This window comes from Oncorhynchus keta, chromosome 10 (assembly GCF_023373465.1).
Source record: "Oncorhynchus keta strain PuntledgeMale-10-30-2019 chromosome 10, Oket_V2, whole genome shotgun sequence".
NCBI lineage: Eukaryota > Metazoa > Chordata > Actinopteri > Salmoniformes > Salmonidae > Oncorhynchus > Oncorhynchus keta.
Window position 1 is genome coordinate 72691881 of NC_068430.1, and position 25082 is coordinate 72716962.

The 25082-nt window shown below is 45.7% G+C and overlaps 1 protein-coding gene across 1 annotated transcript in view; it reads right to left on the reverse strand.

Moving 5' to 3' along the window:
* Window positions 1–25082, reverse strand: part of LOC118378778 (glutamate receptor ionotropic, NMDA 2B-like) — a 159760-nt gene that overhangs the window by 83352 nt on the left and 51326 nt on the right. The window contains exon 3 of the mRNA XM_052526077.1: window positions 20149–20864. Coding sequence (XP_052382037.1) covers window positions 20149–20864 — 716 coding nt within the window. The remainder of the gene's footprint in view (window positions 1–20148; window positions 20865–25082) is intronic.

Here is a 25082-nt window from a genome sequence, read left to right on the forward strand (position 1 = left end):
AATGGGGTTTAACAGGAAAAGAACAGAGATGAAAGCGTAAGGAAATAGGGGAATGTGAATGGGGTTTAACAGGAAAAGAACAGAAAAGAAATAGGGGAATGTGAATGGGGTTTAACAGGACAAGAACAAAGGTGAAAGCGTAAGAAATAGGGGAATATGAATGGGGTTTAACAGGAAAAGAACAGAGGTGAATGCGTAAGGAAATAGGGGAATATGAATGGGGTTTAACAGGAAAACAACAGAGGTGAAAGCTTAAGGAAATAGGGGAATATGAATGGGGTTTAAAAGAACAGAGAAAAGAAATAGGGAATGAAAGGGTTTAACAGGACAAGAACAGAGGTGAAAGGGGGGGAATATGAATGGGGTTTAACAGGAAAACAACAGAGGTGAAAGCGTAAGGAAATAGGGGAATATGAATGGGGTTTAACGGGGAAAAGAACAGAGGTGAAAGCGTAAGGAAATAGGGGAATGTGAATGGGGTTTAACAGGACAAGAACAGAGGTGAAAGCGTAAGGAAATAGGGGAATATGAATGGGGTTTAACAGGAAAAGAACAGAGGGGAAAGCGTAAGGAAATAGGGGAATATGAATGGGGTTTAACAGGAAAAGAACCGAGGCGAAAGCATAAGGAAATAGGGGAATATGAATGAGGTTTAACAGGAAAAGAACCGAGGCGAAAGCGTAAGGAAATAGGGAATGTGAATGGGGTTTAACAGGAAAAGAACAGAGGTGAAAGCGTAAGGAAATAGGGGAATATGAATGGGGTTTAACAGGAAAAGAACAGAGGTGAAAGCGTAAGGAAATAGGGGAATATGAATGGGGTTTAACAGGAAAAGAACAGAGGCAAAAGCATAAGGAAATAGCGGAATGCGAATGGGGTTTAACAGGACAAGAACAGAGGCAAAAGCGTAAGGAAATAGGGGAATGTGAATGGAGTTTAACAGGAAAAGAACAGAGGCGAAAGCGTAAGGAAATAGGGGAATGTGAATGGAGTTTAACAGGAAAAGAACAGAGGCAAAAGCGTAAGGAAATAGCGGAATGCGAATGGGGTTTAACAGGACAAGAACAGAGGCAAAAGCGTAAGGAAATAGGGGAATGTGAATGGGGTTTAACAGGAAAAGAACAGAGGTGAGAGCGTAAGGAAATAGGGGAATATGAATGGGGTTTAACAGGGAAAAGAACCGAGACGAAAGCGTAAGGAAATAGGGGAATGTGAATGGGGTTTAACAGGGAACCGAGACGAAAGCGTAAGGAAATAGGGGAATGTGAATGGGGTTTAACAGGACAAGAACAGAGGTGAAAGCGTAAGGAAATATGGGAATATGAATGGGGTTTAACAGGAAAAGATCAGAGGCGAAAGTGTAAGGAAATAGGGGAATATGAATGGGGTTTAACAGGAAAAGAACCGAGGCGAAAGCGTAAGGAAATAGGGAATGTGAATGGGGTTTAACAGGAAAAGAACAGAGGTGAAAGCGTAAGGAAATAGGGGAATGTGAATGGGGTTTAACAGGACAAGAACAGAGGTGAAAGCGTAAGGAAATAGGGGAATATGAATGGGGTTTAACAGGAAAGAACAGAGGGGAAAGCGTAAGGAAATAGGGGAATATGAATGGGGTTTAACAGGAAAAGAACCGAGGCGAAAGAGTAAGGAAATAGGGGAATATGAATGGGGTTTAACAGGAAAAGAACCGAGGTGAAAGCGTAAGGAAATAGGGGAATATGAATGGGGTTTAACAGGAAAACAACAGAGGTGAAAGCGTAAGGAAATAGGGGAATATGAATGGGGTTTAACGGGGAAAAGAACAGAGGTGAAAGCGTAAGGAAATAGGGGAATGTGAATGGGGTTTAACAGGACAAGAACAGAGGTGAAAGCGTAAGGAAATAGGGGAATATGAATGGGGTTTAACAGGAAAAGAACAGAGGGGAAAGCGTAAGGAAATAGGGGAATATGAATGGGGTTTAACAGGAAAAGAACCGAGGCGAAAGCATAAGGAAATAGGGGAATATGAATGGGGTTTAACAGGAAAAGAACCGAGGCGAAAGCGTAAGGAAATAGGGGAATATGAATGGGGTTTAACAGGAAAAGAACAGAGGTGAAAGCGTAAGGAAATAGGGGAATATGAATGGGGTTTAACAGGAAAAGAACAGAGATGAAAGCGTAAGGAAATAGGGGAATGTGAATGGGGTTTAACAGGAAAAGAACAGAGGCGAAAGCGTAAGGAAATAGGGGAATGTGAATGGGGTTTAACAGGAAAAGAACAGAGGCGAACGTAAGGAAATAGGGGAATGTGAATGGGGTTTAACAGGAAAAGAACAGAGGTGAAAGCGTAAGGAAATAGGGGAATGTGAATGGGGTTTAACAGGAAAAGAACAGAGGCGAAAGCGTAAGGAAATAGGGGAATGTGAATGGGGTTTAACAGGAAAAGAACAGAGGTGAAAGCGTAAGGAAATAGGGGAATATGAATGGGGTTTAACAGGAAAAGAACAGAGATGAAAGCGTAAGGAAATAGGGGAATGTGAATGGGGTTTAACAGGAAAAGAACAGAGGCGAAAGCGTAAGGAAATAGGGGAATGTGAATGGGGTTTAACAGGAAAAGAACAGAGGTGAAAGCGTAAGGAAATAGGGGAATATGAATGGGGTTTAACAGGACAAGAACAGAGGTGAAAGCGTAAAGAAATAGGGGAATGTGAATGGGGTTTAACAGGAAAAGAACAGAGGCAAAAGCGTAAGGAAATAGGGGAATGTGAATGGGGTTTAACAGGAAAAGAACCGAGACGAAAGCGTAAGGAAATAGGGGAATGTGAATGGGGTTTAACAGGAAAAGAACAGAGGCGAAAGCGTAAGGAAATAGGGGAATATGAATGGGGTTTAACAGGGAAAAGAACCGAGACGAAAGCGTAAGGAAATAGGGGAATGTGAATGGGGTTTAACAGGGAAAAGAACCGAGACGAAAGCGTAAGGAAATAGGGGAATGTGAATGGGGTTTAACAGGACAAGAACAGAGGTGAAAGCGTAAGGAAATATGGGAATATGAATGGGGTTTAACAGGAAAAGATCAGAGGCGAAAGTGTAAGGAAATAGGGGAATATGAATGGGGTTTAACAGGAAAAGAACCGAGGCGAAAGCGTAAGGAAATAGGGGAATGTGAATGGGGTTTAACAGGAAAAGAACAGAGGCGAAAGCGTAAGGAAATAGGGGAATGTGAATGGGGTTTAACAGGACAAGAACAGAGGTGAAAGCGTAAGGAAATAGGGGAATATGAATGGGGTTTAACAGGAAAAGAACAGAGGGGAAAGCGTAAGGAAATAGGGAATATGAATGGGGTTTAACAGGAAAAGAACCGAGGCGAAAGCATAAGGAAATAGGGGAATGTGAATGGGGTTTAACAGGAAAAGAACAGAGGTGAAAGCGTAAGGAAATAGGGGAATATGAATGGGGTTTAACAGGAAAAGAACAGAGATGAAAGCGTAAGGAAATAGGGGAATGTGAATGGGGTTTAACAGGAAAAGAACAGAGGCGAAAGCGTAAGGAAATAGGGGAATGTGAATGGGGTTTAACAGGAAAAGAACCGAGGCGAAAGAGTAAGGAAATAGGGGAATATGAATGGGGTTTAACAGGAAAAGAACCGAGGTGAAAGCGTAAGGAAATAGGGGAATATGAATGGGGTTTAACAGGAAAACAACAGAGGTGAAAGCGTAAGGAAATAGGGGAATATGAATGGGGTTTAACGGGGAAAAGAACAGAGGTGAAAGCGTAAGGAAATAGGGGAATGTGAATGGGGTTTAACAGGACAAGAACAGAGGTGAAAGCGTAAGGAAATAGGGAATATGAATGGGGTTTAACAGGAAAACAACAGAGGTGAAAGCTAAGGAAATAGGGGAATATGAATGGGGTTTAACGGGGAAAAGAACAGAGGTGAAAGCGTAAGGAAATAGGGGAATGTGAATGGGGTTTAACAGGACAAGAACAGAGGTGAAAGCGTAAGGAAATAGGGGAATATGAATGGGGTTTAACAGGAAAAGAACAGAGGGGAAAGCGTAAGGAAATAGGGGAATATGAATGGGGTTTAACAGGAAAAGAACCGAGGCGAAAGCATAAGGAAATAGGGGAATATGAATGAGGTTTAACAGGAAAAGAACCGAGGCGAAAGCGTAAGGAAATAGGGGAATGTGAATGGGGTTTAACAGGAAAAGAACAGAGGTGAAAGCGTAAGGAAATAGGGGAATATGAATGGGGTTTAACAGGAAAAGAACAGAGATGAAAGCGTAAGGAAATAGGGGAATGTGAATGGGGTTTAACAGGAAAAGAACAGAGGCGAAAGCGTAAGGAAATAGGGGAATGTGAATGGGGTTTAACAGGAAAAGAACAGAGGCGAAAGCGTAAGGAAATAGGGGAATGTGAATGGGGTTTAACAGGACAAGAACAGAGGTGAAAGCGTAAGGAAATAGGGGAATATGAATGGGGTTTAACAGGAAAAGAACAGAGGCAAAAGCATAAGGAAATAGCGGAATGCGAATGGGGTTTAACAGGACAAGAACAGAGGCAAAAGCGTAAGGAAATAGGGGAATGTGAATGGGGTTTAACAGGAAAAGAACAGAGGCGAAAGCGTAAGGAAATAGGGGAATATGAATGGGGTTTAACAGGGAAAAGAACCGAGACGAAAGCGTAAGGAAATAGGGGAATGTGAATGGGGTTTAACAGGAAAAGAACCGAGACGAAAGCGTAAGGAAATAGGGGAATGTGAATGGGGTTTAACAGGAAAAGAACAGAGGTGAAAGCGTAAGGAAATAGGGGAATGTGAATGGGGTTTAACAGGAAAAGAACAGAGGCGAAAGCGTAAGGAAATAGGGGAATGTGAATGGGGTTTAACAGGAAAAGAACAGAGGCGAAAGCGTAAGGAAATAGGGGAATGTGAATGGGGTTTAACAGGAAAAGAACAGAGGTGAAAGCGTAAGGAAATAGGGGAATATGAATGGGGTTTAACAGGAAAAGAACAGAGGGGAAAGCGTAAGGAAATAGGGGAATATGAATGGGGTTTAACAGGAAAAGAACCGAGGCGAAAGCATAAGGAAATAGGGGAATATGAATGGGGTTTAACAGGAAAAGAACAGAGGTGAAAGCGTAAGGAAATAGGGGAATATGAATGGGGTTTAACAGGAAAAGAACAGAGATGAAAGCGTAAGGAAATAGGGGAATGTGAATGGGGTTTAACAGGAAAAGAACAGAGGCGAAAGCGTAAGGAAATAGGGGAATGTGAATGGGGTTTAACAGGACAAGAACAGAGGTGAAAGCGTAAGGAAATAGGGGAATATGAATGGGGTTTAACAGGAAAAGAACAGAGGTGAAAGCGTAAGGAAATAGGGGAATATGAATGGGGTTTAACAGGAAAACAACAGAGGTGAAAGCTTAAGGAAATAGGGGAATATGAATGGGGTTTAACAGGAAAAGAACAGAGGGGAAAGCGTAAGGAAATAGGGGAATATGAATGGGGTTTAACAGGGAAAAGAACAGAGGTGAAAGCGTAAGGAAATAGGGGAATATGAATGGGGTTTAACAGGAAAACAACAGAGGTGAAAGCTAAGGAAATAGGGAATATGAATGGGGTTTAACGGGGAAAAGAACAGAGGCGAAAGCGTAAGGAAATAGGGGAATGTGAATGGGGTTTAACAGGACAAGAACAGAGGTGAAAGCGTAAGGAAATAGGGGAATATGAATGGGGTTTAACAGGAAAAGAACAGAGGGGAAAGCGTAAGGAAATAGGGGAATATGAATGGGGTTTAACAGGAAAAGAACCGAGGCAAAGCATAAGGAAATAGGGGAATATGAATGGGGTTTAACAGGAAAAGAACCGAGGCGAAAGCGTAAGGAAATAGGGGAATGTGAATGGGGTTTAACAGGAAAAGAACAGAGGTGAAAGCGTAAGGAAATAGGGGAATATGAATGGGGTTTAACAGGAAAAGAACAGAGATGAAAGCGTAAGGAAATAGGGGAATGTGAATGGGGTTTAACAGGAAAAGAACAGAGGCGAAAGCGTAAGGAAATAGGGGAATGTGAATGGGGTTTAACAGGAAAAGAACCGAGGCGAAAGCGTAAGGAAATAGGGGAATATGAATGGGGTTTAACAGGAAAAGAACCGAGGTGAAAGCGTAAGGAAATAGGGGAATATGAATGGGGTTTAACAGGAAAAGAACAGAGGCAAAAGCGTAAGAAATAGGGAATGTGAATGGGGTTTAACAGGACAAGAACAGAGGCAAAAGCGTAAGGAAATAGGGGAATGTGAATGGGGTTTAACAGGACAAGAACAGAGGTGAAAGCGTAAAGAAATAGGGGAATGTGAATGGGGTTTAACAGGAAAAGAACAGAGGCAAAAGCGTAAGGAAATAGGGGAATGTGAATGGGGTTCAACAGGAAAAGAACCGAGACGAAAGCGTAAGGAAATAGGGGAATGTGAATGGGGTTTAACAGGAAAAGAACAGAGGTGAAAGCGTAAGGAAATAGGGGAATATGAATGGGGTTTAACAGGAAAAGATCAGAGGCGAAAGTGTAAGGAAATAGGGGAATATGAATGGGGTTTAACAGGAAAAGAACCGAGGCGAAAGCGTAAGGAAATAGGGGAATATGAATGGGGTTTAACAGGAAAACAACAGAGGTGAAAGCGTAAGGAAATAGGGGAATGTGAATGGGGTTCAACAGGAAAAGAACAGAGGTGAAAGCGTAAGGAAATAGGGGAATATGAATGGGGTTTAACAGGAAAAGAACAGAGGTGAAAGCGTAAGGAAATAGGGGAATATGAATGGGGTTTAACAGGACAAGAACAGAGGCAAAAGCGTAAGAAATAGGGGAATGTGAATGGGGTTTAACAGGAAAAGAACAGAGGCGAAAGCGTAAGGAAATAGGGGAATATGAATGGGGTTTAACAGGACAAGAACAGAGGCAAAAGCGTAAGGAAATAGGGGAATGTGAATGGAGTTTAACAGGAAAAGAACAGAGGCGAAAGCGTAAGGAAATAGGGGAATGTGAATGGGGTTTAACAGGAAAAGAACAGAGGTGAAAGCGTAAGGAAATAGGGGAATATGAATGGGGTTTAACAGGAAAAGATCAGAGGCGAAAGTGTAAGGAAATAGGGGAATATGAATGGGGTTTAACAGGAAAAGAACCGAGGCGAAAGCGTAAGGAAATAGGGGAATATGAATGGGGTTTAACAGGAAAACAACAGAGGTGAAAGCGTAAGGAAATAGGGGAATGTGAATGGGGTTCAACAGGAAAAGAACAGAGGTGAAAGCGTAAGGAAATGACAGAGTTGAAGAGAAGGTGTGTGTGTGCGTGTGTGTGTGTGTGTGTGTGTGTGTGTGTGTGTGTGTGTGTGTGTGTGTGTGTGTGTCACTCACTCACTCACTCATTCACTCACGCACGCACAGGCCTGTATGTGTGTGTGCGTGCGCGACTATCTGAATTGCCTCACTCTTGTTGTTCTCCAATCTGTCCTTCTCTCTCTCTCTCTCTCTCTCTCTCTCTCTCTCTCTCTCTCTCTCTCTCTCTCTCTCTCTCTCTCTCTCTCTCTCTCTCTCTCTCTCTCTCACACACACACACACACTTAATTTGAGCCAATTTGCTACATCAGGAAAATGATCCTGCAGCAACAGGAATTGTGAATAATTATGTGGATTATAATTCATGGACATTTTTGTAAGGATTGATACATTTTCGTTAGGGCAAAACAGGTCAGAAATTTCTAAGTGGAAATTGCAAACTTCAGAATCCTTTTAAAAACCACAAGTTGGCATTTCCTGATCAAATGAAGATCCAACATCTGTAATGGAGTGGGGAGATGGAACTACTGCAGGAGGATGACAGCAAGAGGATGTATTGTGAAAGATGATTCATTTGGACGGATGAAGGAGAATGAATTGAGTGTGTTGCTTGTGCATTCTTCAGGTTGTGTTCATGTTGAGAGAAACTGATAAATCAAATAGGACACTCGATCAGGGCTTTTCTGTCATGCCTCTTCCTTTCCCTCTCAATATCTCTGTCTACTTCAATGAAATCACAATATTTTAAAATCAGGACAATTGCGACACTGTGAAAGGGGAGAGAGGGACACTAAGAGAGACAAGAATGATGAAGTGAATCAACGAATAACGTAGTGACTCAGAAAGAGAGTGAGCAAGTTGTCATTGCTGAGTGAGAAAAAATAACTCAGAGAGTGGCGGCCGCTTCACATACAGTTAGTGCAGGCAGCTTGATTTTAATTCTCTCCATCTTTTGGGATTGCTCCTAATTGCAACACAGGGCATTAGAGACAGTACCTTATCCCATCATGTAAAACTGAACAGCATAATGGGAAACACGGTCCTAAAAACCATGGATTGGAGCAGAGAATAATGGAACAGAACAATGGAAGTGGATCCGTGGGCCAGTCGCAATCAGGGGCTGTGGCGCCACGGCAACAGATTAGCTATCTCCCAAGCTTCTTAGCAAACGGTTGGTAAGAGTGTGTGGGTCTTGGCCAGAAGGGACAACAGGTTATTTTAGAAATTAACAGAATTTTTGTAGCAGGTTGGGAGAATTAGGTTACATTTGGGGAAATGGTTAGGGTTAGCTAAAATGAAAAAAAAAAAAAAAATAAATGTCTATAGGGTGTTTACAGTCTTCTGGTGTTGAAAGAAAGGTCAAGGTACCACTTTAAACAAACTACAACTTATAAAGGCTTGATAGGGCATTCATGAAATCTTGGTAAACCCTCGATAAGATGAACCTATGCTTCAGAATATATTGATATTTCTTTCATCTGAGTGTTTAAAAATCTGTAATACACGAGAGCTAGAATAAATGTTGTATGAAGTGGGTACCAGAAGTGAGAAATGATATCAGGGAGCCGACTTCTCTGGGCAGCTTGTTTCACAGAAAGCAAACTGCGGTCTAATTCCCCAAACACAATGCAAGGTCATTATCATTCAACCCCAACACACACACACACCGGATGCACACCGACACACCAACACAGACATACACACACCGCTTAACTCCACACAGTAGAAAACTCATTAGCCAGTGGAGTATGATAATGAGAATACGGTCCAGTATTGTGTCCAATAGAACACACATTGCAGCAGTGTAAATGAATGACAGAATAGCACGGACTGTGTGTGTGTGTGTGTGTGTTTGTGTGCGTGTGCGTGTTGGCAGCAGTGTACATGAATGGCAGAAACAGGAGCGACGTGTGGGTGTGTGCATTGTTTTGTGTATAATCGGTCTACCTGCACCTGTCACTGGCTCACTGATCCACCCTAATAGGCCATTCAGTAGGAAAAGAGGGTCAAATACAGCGCAGGGTAAGGTATTCTAAGCGCATAACGGACCAATCACATTCTCTTATTTTCTCCGTTATGTATTGAGGCGAACACAATGGTTTCCGTTCACTGTGCGTCTGGCGCTGAAATGGACATGCATGACGCGGGATCGGGATGTGGGGGTGTTAGAATAGATTACTGGTAGTGGTGAGGCCTCATATGACCTATTGGGACCCAGAGTGAGAGGTTAGGGGAGGCTTAGACAGGAGAGTTAGAATAGATTACTGGTAATGGCGTTAGAATAGATTACTGGTAGTGGTGTTAGAATGGATTACTGGTAGTGGTGTTAGAATAGATTACTGGTAATGGCGTTAGAATAGATTACTGGTAGTGGTGTTAGAATAGATTACTGGTAATGGCGTTAGAATAGATTACTGGTAATGGCGTTAGAATAGATTACTGGTAGTGGTGTTAGAATAGATTACTGGTAATGGTGTTAGAATAGATTACTGGTAATGGTGTTAGAATAGATTACTGGTAGTGTTGTTAGAATAGATTACTGGTAGTGGTGAGGCCTTATATGACCTATTGGGACCAGAGTGAGAGGTTAGGAGAGGCTTATTTTTTTTATTTCACCTTTATTTAATCAGGTATGCCAGTTGAGAACAAGTTCTCATTTACAACTGCGTCCTGGCCAAGATAAAGCAAAGCAGTGCAACAGAGACAACAACACAGAGTTACACATGGAATAAACAAGTGTACAGTCAATAACACAATAGAAAAAAAGAGAGTATATATACAGTGTGTGCAAATGGCATGAGGAGGTATGGCAATAAATAGACAATAGTAGCAAAGTAAATACAATTTAGCAGATTAACACTGGAGTGATAGATGAGCAGATGATGATGAGCAGATGATGATGTGTAAGTAGTGATACTGGTGTGCAAAAGAGCAGCAAAGTAAATAAAAACAATATGGGGGATGAGGTAGGTAGATTGGGTGGGCAATTTACAGATGGACTATGTACAGCTGCAGCGACCGGTTAGCTGCTCAGAAAGCTGATGCTTAAAGTTAGTGAGGGAAATGTAAGTCTCCAGCTTCAGCGATTTTTGCAATTTGTTCCAGTCACTGGCAGCAGAGAACTGGAAGGAAAGGCGGCCAAAGGAGGTGTTGGCTTTGGGGATGACCAGTGAGATATATCTGCTGGAGCGTGTGCTATGGGTGGCTGTTGTTATCATGACCATTGAGCTGAGATAAGGCAGAGCTTTACCTAGCATAGACTTATAGATGACCTGGAGCCAGTGGGTCTGGCGACGAATATGTAGCGATGGCCAGCCTACTAGAGCATACAGGTCGCAGTAGTGGGTGGTATAAGGCGCTTTGGTAACAAAACGGATGGCACTGTGATAGACTACATCCAATTTGCCGAGTAGAGTATTGGAAGCTATTTTGTAGATGACATCGCCGAAGTCGAGGATCGGTAGGATAGTCCGTTTTACTAAGGTAAGTTTGGCGGCGTGAGTGAAGGAGGCTTTACTGCGGAATAGAAAGCCAATTCTAGATTTGATTTTGGATTGGAGATGTTTAATATGAGTCTGGAAGGAGAGTTTGCAGTCTAGCCAGACACCTAGGTATTTGTAGTTGTCTCCTGTCCACGTTTAGACAGGAGAGTTGGAATAGATGACTGGGAATGGTGTTAGAATAGATTACTGGTAATGGTGTTAGAATAGATTACTGGTAATGGTGAGGCCTCATATGACCTATTGGTGAGAGGTTATGACCCAGAGTGAGAGGTTAGGGGAGGCTTAGAAGGAAGATTTAGAATAGATGACTGGTTATGGTGGGGCCTTGATAGATGATTGACCCAACAACCTGAAGAGAACTGAGGTATTGCTGCTGGGGTTGTTTTCATGTTGCGCTTGCACTCACACACAGCATGTAGGGACAAACGCCCACACGCCCACACACACACATGCACACAGGATCACGGTTCATACAACTCCCCCACATGACTCTATAGGCGTCATGTTCCATCTCACCCACACACATCTCTCTCGCCATCTGAGAACTCTCTCTCTTTGCTTCCTCCATCTTTCTTTCCCTTTCCAGCCTCCTCCTTTTCATATTTACATATCTGGTGCAGTAATGTGCACCAAATCTCTTATTTCCAAAACATCTATCACAATAACTTCTCATCTATTCTCCATCAGTCCCCCATCCCTCCATCTCTCCAGTCAGTTCCATCCCCCCATCCCTCTGTTCCAGGTTTAGCCTGTACACAACCTCACACTACCTACCCCATGACCAGAGAATTTTGGCTTCATCCGTCTATTCTATTCCTTCCCCTTTTTCAGAGGCTCAGAAAATAAACATGCCTACCTCCCTCTGTAGTTGTCCTTATATATATATAGAAATTTATAAGCATGGGGTTTCCATGCCAACCGTATCAGCCTCATTCAGCCTACAGTTCTGTGTTCAGTGTGTGTGTGTGTGTGTGTGTGTGTGTGGGGCAAGTGAGAAGTAATTACTAAGAAAAGAGAGAAAACAGTCCTATATGTCTTCAGTTTTCATCTCTTCACATCTCTCTCTCTCTCTACCTGTCCTTCCCTCTCTCTAATAGGCCTTTAGCGTGTGTTTTTCCCCTCCTGACTTGTATTGTTGTCCTGGGCATGTGTCTCAACGTCCCTGTCAGTCCCTGTCAGTCCCTGTCAGTTCCTGTCAGTCTCAGTGTTGGTGCCCTCTCTCTAACTGTCAGTTTTTAAATAGGGTAATTATATGTTGAGTAGAATCCTCTTCCTCCCTCACACCCACACACATATTCTGGATCATTTCATAACCCTATCTCTCTGTGTGTTACACATTCTCTCTCTCCGTCTTTCTATTTCTGACTCTCTATTCCTCTCGGACTCTATTTACTATCTTTTCTGTGGTGCTTTTTGAAGTGTGCCTATTGCTGTGGTCTTGCCTTTCTCTCTGTTTTCAGAGAACCATTTTCAGTGAATTACCTTTTTCTTTTCTCAGTCTCTCTCACTTTCCTCTGAGAGGCTTGTTTCTCAGATGAATGTCTGTTTGCAAACCCCAAGCTGACCTTTGCTAACAGCCTCAGACCTTTGTAAAAGACCATCTCACAGTCAGTGGTTGTTTGAATTCAATCCTGTTTGATTTTAGTTGTTTTCATGTCATCCATTTAACCGAGTTCAGGGGGTTCACAGAGACACAGATGTATTTTAGTCTCCCACTGATTTTGGTCACAGTACTAAACAGGTACATAGAAGACATCAATATCTTCTAAGGACGTTTGAAGTCTTCAAAACTATTTTTAATTGTTACCTGACGAAATCCATCATGTAACAATTAACTCATTTTTTTATTTTTATTTTACCTTTATTTATACAGGTTTTTTCTCATTGAGATAATATCTCTTTTCCAACTTATTAGGATCTGGGGCACCACGAGAGTGGTTCTTTAAACTCTAAAAGGTCTTTACCAATCACATTTGTATAAACAGTCAACTTATTAAAAATAACCTTGTATTATATCAACATAGTGAACAGTCGTAATCTCCTTGCATCTGCAAAAACCTGGGCCTGACTTATGATTCAATACTTCACAAATTGGTTTAATTATTTATTTACTAGCTAATTAAATGGGAACACAGAATAAACGTTTTGCATCGGTTATTGACTGGAGATGTAATACGCTGAAAACAGATCCCTAGCAGAACGTCAACAACATTGATCCTTGTCAAAGAAGAGATGGAGAGGGAGAGAGAGAGGGACAGTGTCACATTCTTATCTGTTTCACGTGTCTTTGTGCTTGTCTCCACCCCCCACCAGGTGTCTCATATTTCCCTCCATTATCCCTTGTGTATTTATACCTGCCTTTTCTGTTTATCTGTTGCCAGTTTGTCTTGTCCCACCAAGTCCTACCAGTGTGTTCCCTGTGCTCTAGTTTGTTTTTCCTACTCTTCTCAGTTCTGAATGTTTTGACTGCCGCGTGTACTATAATAAACTCTGAGACTCGTACTATCCGCCTCCTGTGTCTGTATCTGGGTCTTAGCCTGAGCCGTGATAGTACGAACTGGCCATGACTCACCCAGCAGGCTCGGATCAGCTCCGCAAGGCTGTCTACTTCCAAGGAGCCACCATTGGAAGACATGGGGAGTTGCAATGCCTTATGGAGAGACTCCATACCATGGCAGAACACCGTGACCATGTGTTCGACACATTGCTGGAGCACTGCAGATTCCCAACTAGGCAGCAAGTCACTACAGTAATTCCCCAGACTCTCAGCAACCCGGCCACCACCGACATTTCTTCCCAGCTTACCCCGGTGTCCCACAAACCTCGCTTACCTCCTCCAGAGGCACTACGCTGGAGATTCTGGAACGTGCCGTGCCGTGCGTTTCTCTCCCAGTGCTCCCTCATCTTCAACCCGCAGCCTTCTTCGTTCCCCTCGGACCGCTCAAAGATAGCATATTTGATAACGCTGATGTCCGGGAGGGCACTCGCCTGGGCTAAGTCGGTGTGGTAGTAACAGTCCACCATTTGCCTCAGTCTGGAGGAGTTTGTGGCGGAGGTAGGTGAATTGTTCAATTCTCTGATGTCCGGGAGAGAGGCTGCTCGTAAGCTGCTCCAACTACGGCAAGACTCCCGTAGTGTGGCAAACTACGCAGTGGATTTTTGCAAGTTGGCGGCTGAGATTGCCTCAAACCTGGGAGCCCTGCTAGACGAGTTCCTCCAAAGATTATCAGTGATTAATGACAAGCTTGCTGCCCGGGAGCTGCCCATGGACCTAGACTCCCTCATCTCCTTGACCAGAGCCCAAGCTACTGGGAAAGGCTAGATTGTCTCCAGATGAAAGTTTATGCAGGTTGAGCACCAGGAGCTGTATGTATTGCAAGACTACAGGACACAATATTTCCACCTGTCCATTAAAAAGACCCGGCTCATCAGTAAGTACGAGTTCTCTGGTGAGCCATACAGGGATTTTCCAATCTCCCATTACTCGTACGCATCATCATACCACCCTGTTAGGGGGTGACCAGGCCAAATCTCTCCAGGTGCTCATTGGCACTGTGGCCGACGAGAGCTTTATCGACACTCCATTGGTGTCAGAGCTGGGAATCTCCAATCAACTCCTCTCAATTCCCATGGACTTCAGAGCACTGGATGGGCGCTCTATTGGCAGAGTCACCCGCAATACGGTTCTTATCAACCTACGAATCAGGAAATGTATGCAGTTCCTGCTCATAGAATCTGTCAACGTGGTTTTGGGGTATTCGTGGCTCCAGAAGCACAATCCCCTGATCGACTGTGCTACTGGGTCTATCGTTGTTTGGAGACGGTTCTGCCATGCACAGTATCTTAAGTTGGCAACGTCTGCCCCGGGACGTCTTCCTGCAGGCTTGGGAGAAGCCTTGGATCTCTCAGCCATTCCTGCAGAGTACCTGGAGTACCTGGTCTGGGAGGTCTTCAACAAGGACCACGCTACGTCTCTCCCCCACATTGACCCTATGACCGTGCCATTGACCTTCTCCCAGGCACTACACTACCTCTGGGATGGCTTTACTCCCTGTTGAGTCCGGAGACCAAGGCTATGGAGGAGAGCATTGAGGACTCTCTCACTGCAGGTGGTATTTGTCCATCTGCCTCACCCGCAGCCCGTGTATCGACGACCGGGGCATAAATGACATTGTGGTTAAAAACCGTTACCCTCACTCATCTCCTCGGCTTTCGAACCTCTTCAGGGAGCGACCATCTTCTCTAAGTTGGACCTTCAGAACGCCTACTATATGGTTTGCATACAGGAAGGAAATGAGTGGAAGACTGTAATTAACATGGCTAGCGGGCACTATGAGTACTCGGTTATGCCATTCGGACAAACAAACGCTCACCCTGTGTTCCAGGCCCTGGTCAACGATGTGCTCCAGAACATGCAGAACCGGTTCGTGTCTGTCTACGACATCCTTGTCCTCCACATCCGACAGGTCCTTCAGCGTCTCCTGGAGAACCAGCTTTTCGTTAGAGCAGAGAAGTGTGAATTCCATTGCTCCACCATTTCCTTCCTAGGATATGTCAGCGCTGCAGGACATATACAGATGGATGCAGACAAGGTAAGAGCAGTGGTGGATTGGCCTCAACCACATCCAGAGTGCATCAGCATCGTTTCCTGGGGTTTGCGAACTTCTACCACCGCTTCATCCGTGGTTACAGTACCCTGGCTTCCCCCGTCTCAACACTCACCTCTCCCAAGGTTCCATTCACGTGGTCTCCAGCAGCTGACCGGGCTTTCTCAGACCTCAAACATCGATTCACCACAGCCCCCATCTTAATCCATCTGGACCCATCCTGTCAGTTTGTGGTGGAGTTCGACACCTCGGATGTCGGGGCGGGGGCCATCCTGTCCCTCGCGTTCTGACCAAGACCAAATTCTGCACCCCTGCGCTTTGTCTCCCATCGTCTTACCCCTGCTGATAGGAACTATGATGTGGAAAATAGAGAACTCCTCGCCTTCAAGATGGTGTTGGAAGAGTGGAGGTACTGGTTGGAGGGCGCAAAATATTACATCAGAATGTCTGATGCACTCTCACATTTGTATAGCTCCGCTGCTACTCCGTCTGACCCCGAGTCCATACTCCCTATCTCCTGTCTAACGCCTGCAGTCATCTGACGTATAGAGAGCCTTGTCCGTAAGGCACAGCATTCCCAGGGGGGTCCGGCTAACTGGATGTTTGTCCCAGACTCTGCTGTTCCCCAGTCCTGGTGTGGGCACATTCCTCGAGACTGACCTGCCACCCAGACTCCCGTCGGACCCTGGCTTTCATCCGACTACGCTTTTGGTGGCCTTCCATGGTTCCTGATGTCTCCACATTTGTTTCCGCCTGCACTGTCTGTGCACAAAATAAGACTCCGCAGTAAGCTCCAGCTGGCCTTCTATAGCCACTCCCTGTTCCTCACTGCCCCTGCTCCCATATATCCCTGGACTTTGTTAGTGGTTTTCGTCCGTCAGATGGCAACACCACAATCCTAACAGGGCTGGATAGGTTTTCTAAAGCCGCCCATTTTATTCCCCTTCCCAAGTTGCCCTCAGTCAAGGAGACGGCCCAGCTCATGGTGCAGCACGTCTTCCGGTTCCATGAACTTCCTGTCAACATGGTCTCTGATCGTGGTCCTCAGTTCTCGTCCCGGTTCTGGAATGCGTTCTGCACCCTCATTGAGTCGTCGGCCAGCCTGTCCTCTGGTTTTCACCCCAAATCTAATGGCCAGTCGGAGCGAGCCAATCAGGACCTTGAGGCGGCTCTTCGTTGCCTCATCCCTGCCAATCCCACCACCTGGAGCCAGCAACTCATGTGGGTGTAATACATCTGTAACACCCTTCCCTGCTCGGCCACTGGGATATCAGCCCCTGGAAGAAGTCAGCATACCCTCTGCCCAGACGTTCATTGGCCTCTGTCGCGGTACCTGAGCCTCTCTTCTGAAGACCACATCCAAGTATCGGCGACAGGCGGATCGCCACCGGACCCTGATCCCCGCTGTCGGCTCGGTCAGAGGGTATGGCTTTCCACTCGGGACCTGCTTCTTAGCCCCTCTGCTGTTCATCTTTTGTTGCATCTTCTGCTGTTCGGTCCTTCTGTAGCTCAGTTGGTAGAGCATGGTGCTTGTAACGCCAGGGTAGTGGGTTCGATCCCCGGGACCACCCATACGTAGAATGTATGCACACATGACTGTAAGTCGCTTTGGATAAAAGCGTCTGCATATATTATTATTATTATATTATTGTTGCCCCGCACCCTCCGTATACATCTCACTTTTCATGTGTTTCAGATAAAACTTCTGTCTCATAGCCCTTTGTCTCCTGTTTCATTCTTAACCCATCATTTATACAGCTTGCTCAAAAGGGGCAGTTCCTGCAGGCTGGCTCTATGGTAGATTGTTCCAGTATTAGTTTGGGAACGTGTTAGAGTTTCAGCGGGGAAAAGTCTGTTGAAACAGAGCATTAATTTGGTGAATCTTGAGAGCGCAGACCTTGTTAACACCAAGGTGAGAAGGGGTCTGATTGAAGTCATTCATTACAAACCTGATCTGACCTATTTGGATTTTTGTGGACGGTCATGACACTGTCCAACTAACTCACACAACCCAGACAGAAAAGCCACTGCCTCGGTGCCTCCATTTTGATGCTGAAGTGAACGAAGTAGATGAGAACTGATGCAGACTCCCCAAAAGCAAGTCAAAATATCCTCAAAGAAAGACAAATCACCCCCTAACACTCAGAGACTTCTACAAGACTTCCCATTATGTTCAGTGGCCTAATCTCATCAATAATTTCTAAGCCTGGATAGATAAATCACATTCACTAAAGTATTTATATGGTTCATTGGTCTGTTATTACTGGGTACGTTACAATTCAAAAGTAGGTTTCACCACATCATCAAAATACATAATTACAGCTGGTATGATGCATTTATCCTCATATTATGCAAAACGCAGCATCATATGATTCAAAAATGTAACGATGTGTGCTATAGTTGTGAAGTAAGTTCAGGGAGTGTTTTAATAAATAAACATAATATAATACAAAACAAGAAACACAAACAATGCACAGACATGAAACAGAAAGAGAAACAATGACGCCTGGGAAAGAAACCAAAGGGAGTGACATATATATTGATTTGATTTGATTTGATATATAGGGCAGGGAATCAAGGAGGTGATGGAGTCCAGATGACGCACAGGTGCGCGTAACAGTGGTGACAGGTGTGCACCATAATGAGCAGGCTGGTGACCTAGAGGCCGGAGAGAGAGCACACGTGACAGTACCCCCTCCCCGGGGCGTTCAGCTCCAGCTGCAGGACGCCAACCAAAGGGACGATCCCGGGGATCCGGAGCGGACCGGTCTCCTCCACTGAGGCGCAGAAACCTAACGAACCGGCTGATAAACCAACTGAGACCTCTCTGGTTGCCTGGGTCGAGGAACAGGAACCTGTTCACCCGCTGAGGCATGAGAGCCTATAGAGCCAGCTGAGGCATGGGAGCCTATCGATCCCGCTGAGGGATGGAAACTCGTTGAGCCAGTTGAGGCAGTCATTCTGTAACGATGTGTGCTGAGAGTTGGGAAGCAAGTCCAGGGAGTGAGTGTTTTAATACATTTGAATAAATAAACACAACATAATACAAAATAAGAAACACGAACAATGCCCAGACATGCCACAGGAACAGAAATAATAATGCCTGGGGAAGGAACCAAAGGGAATGACATATACAGGGCAGGTAATCAAGGAGGTGATGGAGTCCAGGTGAGTCTAATGACGCGCAAGTGCATGTAACGATGGTGACAGGTGTGCACCATAATGAGCAGCCTGGTGACCTAGAGGCCGGAGAGGGAGCACAGCATCCTACCAGCTGTATTTATCTATTTAGAAAGTTATATATCTTGAAAACTTGACTGCTGACATGCAAAACATTTTGGGACTAAATCAACAATGGACTAATAAAACAAATGCAAAATAGCCCCTATAGTTTTGGCCTGGAGTTTTCCTTTAAGTCACATCTGACAAAGCTCTTATTTGACTTGCCAAACGTCCCATTGTCTCAAACAGCGAGTCTTTTCAAGGTTAAGTAGCCTCGCTGTCACTCTATTCCCTATGTCGTCCACTACCTCTGACCAGGGCCCAGAGGGCACTATCTAGGGAATGGTTCCATCTGAGAAGAAGCCGTGGACGTGACGTCAGATTCACATGCTGTAGGAAGCCAATTAACAGCTGAATCAATCATTGAGAGACGGGCCTGGAATAAGATGCTGTAGCGTTCACAGTCGGACCCAGTGCCGCTCAGAATAGAGTGGCTAAAACGGTCATGTTTCCCTGCTCTGCGTGATTTTAACGGATCCACTGTACCTCTTGTCAATTGAATATTGAAAGTAACACTGCCTTGATCGGTTGTATAGCATAACAACGCAGCTTGAGGAAGACTTATTGAGTTGAAACATGTTGCAGTTATGCGCCCTGATGTATTGTAATGTGTAGGCTGATGTGCTCCTACTTACATGTGTTTATCACTTGTAAATCGTCTCTCTAACGTGTTTGCAACGCGTTGGCCGACTACTTGTCTTCTTTTCTGCGTCTGTATAGCTGCCATTCAATAGAAACATTCTGTGTCCTTCTATTTCTGTGGTCTTACCCAGCTGTGCCTTAATGCGCTTCAGGAGGTTGGTCGCCCCTCATACAGGAACATGCATAGATATAGTACAGTATGCCTGTTGCTAGGTGATGAGAAACCTTGTTTGAGAAATACAAAAGTCAACTAGTTGATGAGAAACCTTGTTTGAGATATACAATAGTCAACTTGTTGATGAGAAACCTTGTTTGAGATATACAAAAGTCAACTAGTTGATGAGAAACCTTGTTTGAGATATACAAAAGTCAACTATCACCCTTGGACCAGGAGCTAGCTTTCAGTCGAGTAGTTGGTGTGACTAAAAACCAGGGCTCAACACCAGCACTTGGATAGAGAATGCATGCATGTACCCAATGTATAGAGAACTATAACAACTAGTGTCAGGACCCTGAGCATTTAGTGAGCTTCACGGAGTTATTTCTACCTACTGTCCTGCATTGTACTAGTGGTGGTGTCATCATATCAAATCAAAGTTGATTTGTCATGTGCTCCAAATACAAAGAGAAATGCTGACTTACAAGCCTTTAACCAACAGTACATTTTGTCATTACACTGTATACATGTGTATCCAACCAGCTGTAACTATTATATGAACGGCATCATACTATTCAATAGATAGGTTTCTGAGGTTGTGTGTACTACAGTGGAAATAGATGTGCATTAAAGGTGGTGTTCCATACCTTGGCAGCCATGACCATGGAGGAGCCTCCTCGGATGCCCAGGATGGGGATGTGTGTCTGGGCAGAGATGAAGTCCAGGATCTGAGCGATGGCCTCCTGGTCCGTGTCGTCCCCGAACACCACCCCCTGCAGCCAAGTGTTGGTCATCAGGGTGCAGATTCGGTTGATGATACTCTTGGGGTCCGTGTCGTTCATGGTCTCCAGTTGGACTTTGGTAGGGTGAGGAACATGGAGGAACTCCTCTTTCTCCACGTAGGTGGACGACACCTCGCTAGAATTGCCCACCAGGATGACGGCGATGCTAAGAGAGGAGGCCACTTTGGGAGGTAAGGGGGGCGCAGGGGGCCGGATGGGGGATACTGGGGGGTAGTAAGGGGAGTAGTGAGGGGGGATGAGGTTTGTTCCCCTCTGGCCTCCTTTCTCGCCTCCTGCCCCTCCCGTCCCGGGTGCACCTCCTGGTGCTCCTCCGCCCTGGCCAGCTCCGCCCCTCCCAGGCGACCGCGCCGACTCGCAGATGGGCAGAAGGAATAGGGAGAGGAGGAGGAGAGAGAGGGAGAGAGGGAGGGAGAGGGAAGGAAGGGCCAGGCGAGGTTGCTGATGAGGGGAAGAGCTGTGTTCGGGAGGAGGAGGGGGAAGGAGGAGGTGATGCGCCTGTCCTGGAGTGGGGAGGGGGAGAGGAGGCTGACAAGCATCGTGGAGGAGTGTAAATGCAGTACCTGGAGGGAGGGAGGTAGGGAGAGAGAGAGAGAGGATTAATATCATGTACAGTAAATATGATAATACCAGCAGGAGATGGGACTGAAAAGAGGTACTGTATCATAATAATACCATGACTGCTACAACAGCACACAAAGAAAACAGGATCAAATGATGCACATAGAGTATTGTTCACATGGTGAAATGGTATAAATTTAGATAAAATGTCTAGTGACGCTCAACAATGCTTAATCCACCACTCTATTCTAGTGATTTCCTTAGAGGGACCTTGTGGCAGACATCAAAGACAGTTTGGAGTGTGTGTGTGTGTGTGTGTGTGTGTGTGTGTGTGTGTGTGTGTGTGTGTGTGTGTGTGTGTGTGTGTGTGTGTGTGTGTGTGTGTGTGTGTGTGTGTGTGTGTGTGTGTGTGTGTGTGTGTGCGTGTGCGTGTGTGTGTGCGTGTGCGCGTGCGTGCGTGTGTGGTGAGGAGACCGACAGCGCCGGGTGTGTTTTGACAGATTGACGGGTTCTGAGCTTCATGGACTGGCTGCCAGGTTAAGTGACCATCAGACACTCACAGACTGAGACTGATGCTTATTCTCTCCCTGTGCTCTCTCGCTCTCTCCATCTCTCCTTCTGTCTCTCTCAGTCTATCACTCTCTCTCTCTTCTGCTCTCTTTCTTCCGCTCTCTCCTCTTTCTATCTATCTATCTCTATATCTTTCTTTTTTGTTTTGTTCCTTTGAACAGTATCTGCCTCTCATTGACATTAACCCCTCTTCTCACCAGTCTCATTCCTCCCTCCCTCCCTCCCATCCCCCTTTAGCCTCTTTGAAGTCAATTGCAGACCTATTATTTCCTGCTCCTTTTATTAACAGCAATGCAGAGAGAAATAGGGAGAGAGAGAATAGAAAGAGAGGGAGGGGACAGTCAGGGAGAAACACAATTAGTCACAGCTTGATGTGAAACATTTGGTTTGTGACTGTGTGTGTGTGTGTGTGTGTGTGTGTGTGTGTGTGTGTGTGTGTGTGTGTGTGTGTGTGTGTGTGTGTGTGTGTGTGTGTGTGTGTGTGTGTGTGTGTGTGTGTGTGTGTGTGTGTGTGTGTGTGTGTGTGTGTGTGTGTGTGTGTGTGTGTGTGTGTGTGTGTGTGTGAAGAAGTCAAATGACAACGACAGAGCATTTTCGTTTATATCGAGATGGAAATGGGTATCCTTAATGTTGCTATACTTTAATGCTTTTTAAGAGGCAGATGGAGAGAGGAGGAGAGAAACACAAAGAGAAAGAAAGAGAGATGGGGATTGGGAGACAAAGAGATAGAGAGGCAGAGAAAGTTAGGGACTGGGAGACAAAGAGATAGAGAGACAGAGAGAGATAGGGACTGGGAGACAAAGAGATAGAGAGACAGAGAGAGATAGGGACTGGGAGACAAAGAGATAGAGAGACAGAGAGAGATAGGGACTGGGAGACAAAGAGATAGAGAGACAGAGAGAGATAGAGAGACAGAGAGAGTTAGGGACTGGGAGACAAAGAGATAGAGAGACAGAGAGAGATAGGGACTGGGAGACAAAGAGATAGAGAGACAGAGAGAGATAGGGACTGGGAGACAAAGAGATAGAGAGACAGAGAGAGGGACATGCAAAGGGGGTACAGAAGAGGGAGATGAGAGTGAAAACAGGGAGAAAACAACTAGGGAGACGTAAGGGAGTAGAAAGCAGAGAAAGGAGGAATGAACATGGACAACGAGAGAGACGAGAAAAAACGGGGAGAAAGGGAGGAGAGAGAAAACAGAGAAATGGGGAGAGAAATAGTGCAAAGAGATATCAAAGGGGCCAGAGGGAGAGCAAAGCAGAGGGGTGGAGGGAGAAGTAGCAGCGGAAAAGGGGGTAGCTAATGTAGTCTGTTACTACAAATGTCCCATCTAAAAGCATAATTAGTGGAGGTTTGTCAGGCCTAATTGCAGGTACACATGCTAATTGTAAACGGGCTCAATCTTCAGTGAGGTTGGACACTGCTGGGAGGAGAGGAGAGAGGGAGGAGGAGGAAGAGAGTGGGAGGAAAGCAGAGAGAGGAGAGGGGGAGGAGGAGGAGGAGAGTGGGGGGAAAGCAGAGACAGGAGAGGAGGAGGAGGAAGAGAGTGGGATGAAAGCAGATAAATGAGAAGGGAGGAGGAGAGTGGGATGAAAGCAGAGAAAGGAGAAGGGGGGAGGAGAGTGGTACGAAAGCAGGGAGAGGAGAAGGGGAGGAGGAGGAGAGTGGGATGAAAGCAGAGAGGGGAGGAGGAGGAGTAGAGTAGGATGAAAGCAGAGAGAGGAGGAGGAGGAGAGTGGAATGAAACAGAGGGGAGGAGGAGGAGAGTGGGATGAAAGCAAAGAGAGGTGAGGAAGAGGAGGAAGAGAGTGGGAGGAAAGCAGAGAGAGGAGGAGGAGGAAGAGAGTGGGAGAAAAGCAGAGAGAGGAGGAGGAGGAGAGTGGGAGGAAAGTGGAGAGAGGTGAGGAAGAGAAGAAAGAGAGTGGGAGGAACGTAGAGAGAGGTGAGGAGGAGGAGGAAGAGAGTGGGAGGAAAGCAGAGAGAGGAGGAGAAAGGAGAGAGTGGGAGGAACGTAGAGAGAGGAGGAGAAAGAAGAGAGTGGGAGGAACATAGAGAGAGGAGGAGGAAGAAGATAGTGGGAGGAGCGTAGAGAGAGGAGGAGGAAGAAGATAGTGGGAGGAACATAGAGAGAAGAGGAGGAAGAAGATAGTGGGAGGAACGTAGAGAGAGGAGGAGGAAGAGAGTGGGAGGAACATAGATAGAAGAGGAGGAGGAGAGTGTGAGGAACGTAGAGAGAGGAGGAGGAAGAAGATAGTGTGAGGAATGTAGAGAGAGGAGGAGGAAGAAGATAGTGGGAGGAACGTAGAGAGAGGAGGAGGAAGAGACTGGGAGGAACATAGAGAGAGGAGGAGGAAGAAGATAGTGTGAGGAATGTAGAGAGAGGAGGAGAAAGAAGAGAGTGGGAGGAACATAGAGAGAGGAGGAGGAAGAAGAAGATAGTGGGAGGAGCGTAGAGAGAGGAGGAGGAAGAAGATAGTGGGAGGAGCGTAGAGAGAGGAGGAGGAAGAAGATAGTGGGAGGAGCGTAGAGAGAGGAGGAGGAAGAAGATAGTGGGAGGAACATAGAGAGAAGAGGAGGAAGAAGATAGTGGGAGGAACGTAGAGAGAAGAGGAGGAAGAAGATAGTGGGAGGAACGTAGAGAGAGGAGGAGGAAGAAGATAGTGTGAGGAATGTAGAGAGAGGAGGAGGAAGAAGATAGTGGGAGGAACGTAGAGAGAGGAGGAGGAAGAAGATAGTGTGAGGAATGTAGAGAGAGGAGGAGGAAGAAGATAGTGGGAGGAACGTAGAGAGAGGAGGAGGAAGAGAGTGGGAGGAACATAAATAGAAGAGGAGGAAGAAGATAGTGGGAGGAAGATAGAGAGAGGAGGAGGAAGAGAGTGGGAGGAGCGTAGAGAGAGGAGGAGGAAGAGAGTGTGAGGAAGGTAGAGAGAGGAGGAGGAAGAGAGTGGAAGAGAGTGGGAGGAACGTAGAGAGAGGAGGAGGAAGAGGAGGAAGAGAGTGGGAGGAACGTAGAGAGAGGAGGAGGAAGAGAGTGGAAGATAGTGGGAGGAACATAGAGAGAGGAGGAGGAAGAAGATAGTGTGAGGAATGTAGAGAGAGGAGGAGGAAGAGAGTGTGAGGAACGTAGAGAGAGGAGGAGGAAGAGAGTGGAAGAGAGTGGGAGGAACATAGAGAGAGGAGGAGGAAGAAGATAGTGTGAGGAATGTAGAGAGAGGAGGAGGAAGAGAGTGTGAGGAACGTAGAGAGAGGAGGAGGAAGAGAGTGGAAGAGAGTGGGAGGAACGTAGAGAGAGGAGGAGGAAGAGGAGGAAGAGAGTGGGAGGAACGTAGAGAGAGGAGGAAGAGGAGGAATGTAGAGAGAGGAGGAGGAGGGACGTAGAGAGAGGAGGAGGAGGAAGAGGATGGGAGGGAAAATAAATGGAGGTATACACAACACAGATGGATCTGGTTGGAGGAAGAAGAACAGCAGCAGCAAGAAGATATCCAGCGAGGGGGAGGAGGATGGGTGCTGAGAAGATGGAGGGATGATTAGGATGATAAAAGAAGAGCTGAAGATGAAGGGAGAAGAAGAAAGAGTGATGAAGAACACAATGAGAAGGAAGGTTAGAGAAGATGGCCAGTGAGAGAAGTCAGAGAGGAAAGTATGGGAGA